Source organism: Triticum urartu, chromosome 1A, assembly GCF_056163025.1.
Source record: "Triticum urartu cultivar PI428250 chromosome 1A, HENAU_Tu73, whole genome shotgun sequence".
NCBI classification, from domain to species: domain Eukaryota; kingdom Viridiplantae; phylum Streptophyta; class Magnoliopsida; order Poales; family Poaceae; genus Triticum; species Triticum urartu.
The window spans coordinates 26,371,640-26,381,703 of record NC_141873.1 but is presented as its reverse complement, the minus strand read 5'-3'; the positions used below and the strand labels follow the sequence as shown (position 1 = coordinate 26,381,703).

At 51.6% G+C, this 10,064-nt stretch overlaps 1 protein-coding gene across 1 annotated transcript; it reads left to right on the top strand.

Moving 5' to 3' along the window:
* Nucleotides 1–6,929: 6,929 nt before the first annotated feature.
* On the top strand, nucleotides 6,930–8,796 carry LOC147988674 (obtusifoliol 14-alpha demethylase-like). The gene is made up of 2 exons (XM_087545102.1): nucleotides 6,930–7,437; nucleotides 7,547–8,796. Exons 1-2 carry the CDS (start codon nucleotides 6,961–6,963, stop codon nucleotides 8,555–8,557), a joined length of 1,488 nt encoding a protein of 495 aa, XP_087401228.1. The 5' UTR covers nucleotides 6,930–6,960; the 3' UTR covers nucleotides 8,558–8,796.
* Nucleotides 8,797–10,064: the final 1,268 nt, after the last annotated feature.

The window sequence follows — 10,064 nt, the reverse complement described above, 5'->3', positions numbered from 1 at the left end:
AGCGGCGGCTTAAGCGTGGACGACATCATAGATGGCATGTTGCTCAACCACGAAGTTGGGGTTCGCCGCGGCCTCCTTGCTTGCGCGGTTGCCGTAGATCTGGCCCTCTGCCAGCCGGTGATGCACCAGGAGGGATAGGTTGTACACCGCTGTTCCTCCGGCGCCTGGTGGAACGCTGACAAAGGTGCCGGCGCAGGCTGCAGCTCTGCCGTGGTGGCGTTGCACTGCGCATGCGTCTTCTCCATGGTGAAGCTGGCGTGCACAGGAGACGCGGGAGCCGGGGCAGAGTTATCGGAGGCCGTCTCCATCGTGGTGTCGGCCTCGTCGTCTGAGACATCAGGCGAGCCGGCCGGCAAGCCGGCCTCGATCCGCCTCGCATGAAGGCTATGCCAGGCGGCCACAAGGGTGGCCACCGCGTGCTTCATCTCCGGCGAAACACTGTCCCACAGTGCTTTCCCGCTGGCGGTCAGGGCGGATGCAGTGCAAGGGAGAAGGATGTGGAGGGGCTGGTGTTGTAGTGTGGTGTTAGCCAGGTGTGGCTGCCTTTATATAGAGCATTCCGGTGACGCCAGGCATCCGGGTGCGTCAATGCACGGCGTCGGAGTGGGTTTCTCGGCCGACGAGCCTTCTTAATGGTGGTAGACGGACGGACAACGACATAGAACGGGTGTGGTAGATATCCGTCGTGTCCCGCCTAGTCACGTGTCTCCGGCATTGAACATGCGTGGACACCGAAGACGCATCACGTGTGGCGCCCTCGGCCGGCGCGCCGCTTTAATGGTGGAGGCAGCGACAGGTCGCGTCCTAGCGTCGGGCGGAAGCGCGGGGGAGGGGGGTGGGGTTATTTGGTGTGCCAGGGCTGTCAGAAAACGGGCATGGGATTGGTCCGGACTCCCGTAAACTTTCCCACATTTGTCTCCGGTTTACGAAAGAAATCGCATCCGGACCGCCCTATGGACTGATACAAGTCGGTGTTGGATGGCTTTCGCTGCCCGAACAGCCCGATCTAGACGGCTGCACGGGGTTTACAGGTCTGCCTTGAAGATGCCCTAGTTTTAACAATGCCGCGTTGAGTTTGAACAGAGAGAAATAAAAAAAGTGCCTCCTTATCTTCACTTAGCTAATAGATGATCTATAATATTAGTCAAATTTTCTTTATTTTATGATGTGGATCGCATAACACAAAAATATCTTATCAAACCACTGCAATACAACCCGTGATACAAACAGCTAATTAATCACGTTAGTCTTTATTGCTTAACCGCTAGGGTGCTTATTCTTACTTTTCCGTAACTAGATGATGTGGATCGCATAACAGAAAACCATCTTATCAAACCACTGCGCATACAAACCCGTGATACTGATAGCTAATTAATCACGTAAGAGTGTTCACGGACGGTGGATCGCCTCCATAATGGGTAGTAACATATGTGTGATATTATGCAATCCTTCATTTAGTTAGATATAAATTCATTTGTTACTATAAACACCTTTCTTCTTATTAACTATTTACCACATAAGTAAACATGCCTTGAGGTGTGTTTGTACCTAGCTAGTAAGTTACTCTTATTATGTCGAGCCTTAGATGGGACTTTGTTAATTCTCATCTACTCCTAGATGAGAAATACTTATTAATCATGAGGATAACTAATAGGCCCGTCGAGATCATCTCATGCATTAACCATGGTCCATGCGTTCATGTGATCGTTTCTCCATCTCCCACTGCATCATCTTGGCCGGGTAGCTCACACCTAAGGTGAGCAGAGCACCCTAGGTTAAACACACATATATCTTTCATCCACCAGCGCTTTACTTCGCCATCCATCTTTTTGTGTCGGTTTCACTATCGGCATAACTAAGGATAGATTGGTTCAAGACAAATTTGTCGGGACTTCGTCTTACTCGGGAGTACACTTGTAGAGTGTTTCTCAATCAGAGTCGTTTTCATGACGACTGTTTCAACTGTCCCGGTTTGACCAGATTTAATTACCTGTGGTCGACTTGTTCGGATGCTGAGTACGTACGTGTATATGAGATTAGGGAAAATCAATTAAGCATGTGGACGCGAATCAATTAACCATATGCACACGTAGGGCAGTGCTCTTTAGTTTTAACAATGGACGTGGCTAGGTCTCAGTCCACTAAGACTTAAGCAAGTCATCTTGGTCAAGTGATAAAGTATTATAAGAAAAAATAGAAAAAAACTGAAAATTAATTTTATATACGAATTTCCATGTAAGATCAAAGGAATATAGCATCGACCGAGACATAACGAAGTCTCAGTCGACTAAGACTTAGCAAAGGGATATGTATGCGGATACTTTTTGCTAGCAGGTATTGCCGCTCGGAAAAAACTCGCCCTCTCCCTTCCCCTCCCGCGACGCGCCTGCGTGCACCGGGGGGGAAACCCTAGCTGCCAGGCCCTCAGCCCCGCCAACAGGCAAAGGCCGGATGGCGCGGCGGCGGCGGGGCCCTTCCTCCTCCTCTGCCCGTGGAAGACCGGCGCGGGGTGGCGCCTCGGGTGGCGGCACTGGGCGGCCGCGGGGCCCATTGGCAGGGGCGTGATGCAGTGGCGCGTCCGGCTGGTGGCTGCACGCCGGCGCTCGGCTTCCCAAGTGTGGCGCGGTGGCTGCGGAGCTCCTGACCCGGGAGGTGGCGCGCGGTTGGCCTACCGGCCGGATCCGGCCGGATCTGGTGGTGGGGGTCAGCCGACAGCGCGGATCTGCTGGTTCCAGTGGCGGTGTGCTCCCTAGATGCTGGCTCTGGGGGGGGGGGGGGCTGGTGTGGGGGGCGGCCTGGATGTCCTGGACGGATCAGCCGGTCCTCCAGGCGGCCTCGGGGCTGAATCTGGTTGTAGGCGGTGGATGGCGTCCTTTGGAGTGCAGGGTCCGGGAGCCGACCTGGTCCGCATTGGTCTTCCCTCGCGTTAGTGATCGTCTTCCTGTTGCTTCATTGTGGCGTCGATCCGAGTAGGCGCCCGTGTTGCTGCTATGTTGCAGGCGGATCAACGGTGCTGACCATGGATGTGGCGGCGTGTGAGCTTGGACCGGGCCGGGACTTGCTCGGCGGTGGCCGTCGGCAGCTACTAGGCCGTGCTCCCCACAGTCGGCGATGATTGTCGGGGGACACAGGTGTGGATGCCCCCTACTGTGGGGGCGCTCATCCAGGCCGGGTGGCTGATGCCAGGCTAGGAGCGGAAGGAGACACCTCCCGTTCCTCCCACCATGGCTACGCATTGTAAGGTCGGCGATTGGCGGTGACTCAGAACATGGATGCCGGGGTGGCGGCCCCGGATGGTGCGCTACATGGTTGGCTCTCCGGCGGGAACTATGGCAGCGGTGGTGGCTCTCCTCTTGGTTGTGTGGGCGACGAGGGGGTACCGTCAGGTGGCTCGGGCTCGCACTCCTTCGCTGGGGCAATGCCTAGATCCAGAACTGGGTGTCTGGAATCGCCGTGGTTGCCCTTGTGGCCTCGTGTGGCACGGGTGAGTTGCCGAATGAAAGCTCCGTGCTTTGGCGCCGACGGCGACGACACTCGTCGGTGCCGCTTTCTTCTTGAAGACGTCGTTGTGGATCTTCTCTCCGTGCCAGGGTTCCGAAAGAAAGCTCATGTCCACTTTGGACTTGGCAGCGGCGACGCTTCGCGCCGTCTTCTCTCCTGAGAGCGTTGTCGTGGAGCTTAGGTGTGCTAGGGCGTAGCGTGGCGTTGTATCTAGACTTCCCTGTGTTATCCTTCGGTAGCGTAGTGTCCTGCATATTCCGACTATCTCGAGATCTGCTTTGTAAGAGGACTGCCTCTTTATCTTGTATCGTTCGGCCGTGTACTTTGTTCGGTTGGTGTTTTATCTATAAAGCAGGGTGAAAGTATGTTTCGAGAAGACTTAGCAAACTGTTTAACAATACCACGTACGATAACTGTTGAGTTTGGAGAGAGACAAGAAAAAAATGTCCTTGTCTTCACTTAGCTAATAGATGATCTATAATATCAGTTAATTTTTCTCTATGTTATGAGATGCCTATTCATACTATCCCTTGGCTAGATGATGCGGATCGCATAACACAAAACTATCTTATCAAACCACTGCGATACAACCCGTGATACTAACAACTAACTAATCACGTTAGAGTTTTTACGTGTGGTTAACCTCCTCAGTTACCCACCGTAAATGAGATAAGAAGGAACTGAATTAATGGTGTGACTAGGTCTCATTTAGATGGTATTTTATTTTTGGAAAAGGTGGTTGAAACCTCCCGCCTCTGCATAGAAATGATGCACACAATCAATTTTATTAAATTATACAACAAAGCCTGACAAAAATAATAGCCACCTTCATTCCGACAATTGTCACTGCCCTTCAAGATCAATGATGCCGGTGTCCGTGATCAGGGCCAAGTGCCCAAACATCGGAGCCCCACCATGTATGATCCAGAGGCCTCACCAGGCCAATCAACAATGAGTCGGGAGCACAAATTAGTCCAACAGGCCCTCAGCGTGCACTGTATGCGCATGCTCCAGAAGCTGCCGCCGCCATCATCTGTTGACCCATTTTCAGGACAGGGAACCACGCATAACCCTTGCTAGGCCTGCCATCGATGCTGCCATGGTGCCAAACATCGCCACAACCCTGCATGTGTCCATCATGACTCGTCTATTAGTGAGAGCCGACGTCATCGATCTGGTAGACGCAACACCACTCCACCTCCTGGCCCCACCAGATAGCACTTGCTGAGAAACGACGCCCCAAGGGGAGAGAACAACACCGAAGGCATTGCCTACGTCCGATCTGGAATACCCAGATTTAGGGTTTCCTCGGAGCAGCCCGAGCAAGGTGACGAAAACTACAACATGATGCCTTCGACAAGGAAATGATTCCTAAGACGCCACCATCTTCCACCATGACCGAAGTCCGAACGGTTTTTACAAGCAGCCACACCATTTCAAACCAATAGCTAACTTGATTTCGTGCGGAGCCGCCCCGTGAAGGCACACACAACCATCGGAATGCCAACAGTGAGACTTCAGCAACCTCTCACTAGCACCTCTACGTGCTGTCGTCCTATCAAGAGCCACAGCAACAACGTATCTAGGCGAGGATCAGATCCACAACCCACCACCACTATCCATCGCCAGGAAAGGCCATGGAGGTAACAACCACCGTTGCATCATCCATGGCCGCCGCACACGATGTTCCCACGGGCACCGCCTCAGCCGCACCAGGGGGACACCATCGCGAACCACCCGCTCAGGCACCTTTGGTGTTGGGCCCGCCGCCACCGCGGCGGTAGGAGAGACGCCGAGATCGGGGGGTTTCTGGTGGTGCTACGGTTGGGCCCCTTGTATCGCCCTGGGAGCAACGTGATGACCGTTTTTTTCATTCCTTCCATCTAGATGCGAATGAACTAAGTCTTATCTAATTCCTACACCATTTGATTTTATGCGGAGATTTATGACGATTTTTCCTTTTTAATGAATTAATTGATGCACTCCCTCCATTCCTATATATAAGCCTTTTTAAAGATTCCAATATGGACTATATACGAAGCAAAATAAGTGAATTTATACTCTGAAATATGTTTATATACATTCATATTTAGTCCGTATTGAAATCTCTAAAAAGCCTTATATTTAGGAATGGAGGGAGTAGGAGCTAGAGAAGAATTTGTTAATTCTCATGTACTAGATGAGAATTAGAAAATCAGTATTAATTAACCACACGGTCTACATCATCTTATTAACCATGCCTACTAGACATGTTATCGTTTGCTGGCTTAATTAACTTCCTCCGCTATAAATATCCGCGGAGCGCACTTCCTAGTCTCTCCATCTCCCATTGAATCATTTTGGTCGCCGGGTAGATCATTGAGATATATACATAGATCATTGATGCACCTGCGCTTCACTTTGCCATCCGCTAGAGTCCCTGAAGGCCAGAAGCAGTGTAAGCTTGCAATCGTGTGTGTGTATATATATATACTTTTTCGCAGGAAAATAGTGTCATACTTAAGCATCTATATATAGCTTTCTTCTATCTCAATCAAATTCTTTTTTAAAAAAACTTGCAGTCTATATCTATATATATCTTATAGCTATACATAGCTTTCTTATCTTTGAAACTAGCAAGCATTAATACACATTTTTTTGCTCTTAGAATGTGCCACATCATCAAATTTGTTTTGGCCATTGGTTCTGTTGGTTTGATCTACAAACATCAGTGTGATCTAAATGGAATACCTCTCTGCCATGCAGCATCCATGAATGCACTTAAGTGGGGTTTAAATCTTGCATTTAGTTATGGCATGTTTAACTTTTCATGTCAATATTTTTATCTTTATTTTGTTTTTTAGAAATTTCTCACATGTTTTCAATCTTAACAAATGAATTTATATTCAATGCAAAATTTGAAAATTACTTTTCAATTCCGTGTCACGAGAGGAGTATCATCTATTATTTTAATATTTATCATATCAATAATCAGATCCATCTCAAATATACCGATAAGTTCACGTTTTGGAGAATCATATGTCGACAAAACATAACCATGAACGCCTATTTGTAAGACCCGAAAAATTGCAATATTTAAATCGTATTCTTGAGACATATCTACGTATATAATAGAGAAGTCTAAATACCAGCAAGGATATGGACATGATGGTGCCCAAAACATACCTTAGCAATTTTTTGGTCAACAACAAAACTTTGTTGTTTGTTTGAATGGCTACCAATGTTTTGGCTTGCCAATGTCTCTTTGGCAACTAGTTCAGTTTGTTTGCCAATGTTGGCCAATTTGTGGGCAGGGAAAATTTGAGCAAAAATTAGGGTAACTGAAATTTTCTCCTATTTGTGTGGTAGTTTTGGCCTTTGGAGCACATGTGATTACATTATTGATGGGTGTTTGGCGTACTCACTTTTGCAACGTTTTTACAGTATTTACGCCCCGGCCATCGCATCTGGAGTGAAAATATGGAACTGACAAGAGTTCTTTGGCTAGCATCTTTTCCTATTTTCGTCACAATTATGTCGATCAGGATGGCACGGCGACAGGCGACGTTCTCCCGAACAACCAATCGATCACCTCCTCCGCCGCCCGTGGCCACAGGGGCTCCCCTTCTAGGGATCCTCCCGGCGCTTCTCACCAAGGGCCCGGTGCAAGTGATCCGCGACGCCCATGCACAGATGGGGAGCGTGTTCACAGTGAGACTATTGCATCGGAAGGTGACCTTCCTGGTTGGGCCGGATGTGTCGAGTCATTTCTTCCAAGGGCTGGACTCGGAGATCAGCCAGGACGAGGTCTCACAGTTCACCATTCCGACCTTCGGCCCCGGTGTGGCCTTCGACGTAGATTTCGCCACTCGCCGTGAACAGTTCCGCTTCTTCGGCGACGCGATGAAGCCGGCCAAGCTCAGGACCTACGCCCGCCTCATGGTGCAAGAAGTCGAGGTAGAAAATAATTAAGATGGCATCATCTTTAAGTACGTAGTTGCAACGATCGTTTAGAAACTCTGATGTGATGTCTACTACGTATTGTGTGTGTTATGCATGCATGAAGGAATACTTTGCGAGATGGGGATCGACCGGCACGGTTGACTTGAAGCAGGAGCTAGAGCACCTCGTCACGCTCATCGCCAGCCGGTGCTTGTTCGGGGAGGAGGTTCGGGCCAAGATGCTGGCCGAGGTCGCAACTCACCTCCGTGAACTCAACGACGGCATGCGCCTCGTCACCATCCTATTACCGCACCTGCCCATCCCGGCGCACCGCAGACGCGACACGGCGCGCGCTAGGCTCGGCGAGATATTCTCTGGCATCGTCAGCTCCCGCAAAACAAGCTACCCAGACGGTGGCCCAAATGACATGCTGCAGTGCCTGATCGATTCCAGGTACAAAGACGGCCGCGCCACCACCGAGACGGAGGTCGTCGGGATGCTGGTCTCGGCGCTGTTCGCGGGGCAGCACACAAGCTCCAGCACGGGCACGTGGACTGGAGCGCGCCTCCTCGCGCACGCCAATGGCAATCACCTGCGCGCTGCTGTCCAGGAGCAGGAGCAGATTGTGGAGCGGCACGGGGACCGCGTGGACTACGAGGTCCTGCAGGAGATGGACACCCTCCACCGCTGCGTCAAGGAGGTTCTGCGGCTCCACCCGCCGGCGATGATGCTGCTGCGCCACGCGCGGCGGAGCTTCACCGTGCGAACCAGGGCGGGCGACGAGTACCAAGTCCCGGAGGGGCGTACGGTCGCGAGCCCGCTGGTGATCCACAACCGTCTCCCGCATGTGTACAAGGACCCGGAGAGGTACGAGCCGGACAGGTTTGGCCCGGGCAGAGGGGAGGATGGGGTCGGCGGGGCGTTCTCTTACACGGCGTTCGGTGGTGGGCGGCACGCCTGCGTCGGCGAGGCGTTCGCGTACATGCAGATCAAGGTGATATGGAGCCACCTGCTGAGGAACTTCGAGATGGAGATGGTATCGCCATTCCCTGAGACGGACTGGAACGTGGTCATGCCGGGGCCCAAGGGGAAGGTCATGGTCCGCTACAACAGGAGGATGTCAGCGGCCGCGTAATTCATGAGCCTACAAAGACCCTACATATATCTACATCATGTTGCATGCTACTTTCTCCTAGTACCAATAAATTAGGATTGTCGTTTAAGTTAGGGCGATGCTAGGTGCCGGCGCACCGGCGCAATTTCGACCAGTCCATCTAGAGCCGTTCGATCTGGACGGGCATAACCATCAGATATGTCCTCTCTCCCCTTTCGTCATCCTCCCCCACAAAAAAAAGAGGAGAAAAAGGTAGCACCACCGCCGCCGCTTGCTGGATCCCGCACACAGACCCAGAGCCATGCTGCCCTCGTTTTGGACCACTGCTGCCCTTGCTCGCCGCCTCGCTACCGCCGGCTGCCGCACCATCTTCGTCGCCTCTTGCGTTCCTCGCCGGATCCACATATGCGGCTGCGTATACGACCGGGTTGCAGCTCCGGTGGCGACGGTCGCCGGCCGCAACACTCGTCGGCAAGCTCGCCGTGTACCTCGCCTCGGTTGCCGTCCATGGTTGTAGCACTCTGGTGCGTCGCCCCGCCCTCGCTATCGACGCTCGCTGCATGAGTTTTCAAGAACAAAATGGCCACCAGTTGCACCATAAAACGAATGTAGCAAATAAACATGTCGGTCGTACCAAAAAGCATCCACGGTTGTAGCAACAACATTGTTGTCATCGCCGCAGGTCGCAACTCACCATGAATGGACGTAGCAAAAGCATTCGCTGGTTGTAGCAAAAATCAACGACAGTTCCAGCAAATCATCATCGTCGCCGTGACGGGCGCAGCTCCGCCGTGAATTGAACGTAGCAAAAACATTTGCCAGTTGTAGCAAAAATTGACAATGGTTGTAGCAAAAAAAATGTGTGCTGGCTCCAGCAAAACACAAAGTCGATGGTAGCAAAAAAATTGGCCGTTTCCACCAAAAATCCAAAGATGATGGTAGCAAAAAAAAGATCCGTGGTTCCAGCAAAAAAAATGAGATGGTGGTAGCAAAAATTGATGCTGATTCCAGTAAAAAAAACAAAACCGATGTAGCAAAAAGAAATTGGGGGTTGTTCCCCGCACATGACAACGCCGCCCGGTGGCCGCCGGCGATGCTGTGGCTGGTGGCAGCAATTCTGTGGCCGGTTGTAGCACATGCAGATGCGGGCTCCAGCAAAAATTCTTTCACGCGCAGCCATCACCGGAGAAAGGTGGAGCTACGGCCATGGCGGGTTGCAGGCTCGCAGCACCATAGGACAAAAAAGAAACGGAAGAAGAGGGGGAGCCTAGGGCCACAAGGGCAGAAAAGGGGGGCCGGGGGTGGGCATCGGCCACGGCCATCACATAGCAGAAGGGGAGGAGGCGAGCCTCATCGATGTCTTGATGGTGGCAGCCATGGCAGAGAAAGAGGGTGTGGGGAAAAGAATCAGAGGAGGGAGATGATGGATGAGTGCGTGGATGGATAAGGGAAAGGTGGGCGGTGCGCAGGTCCCACAGGACACAACATAATACAACGTGCGAGAAGTAAGAAGCGTTCAAATGTGTTG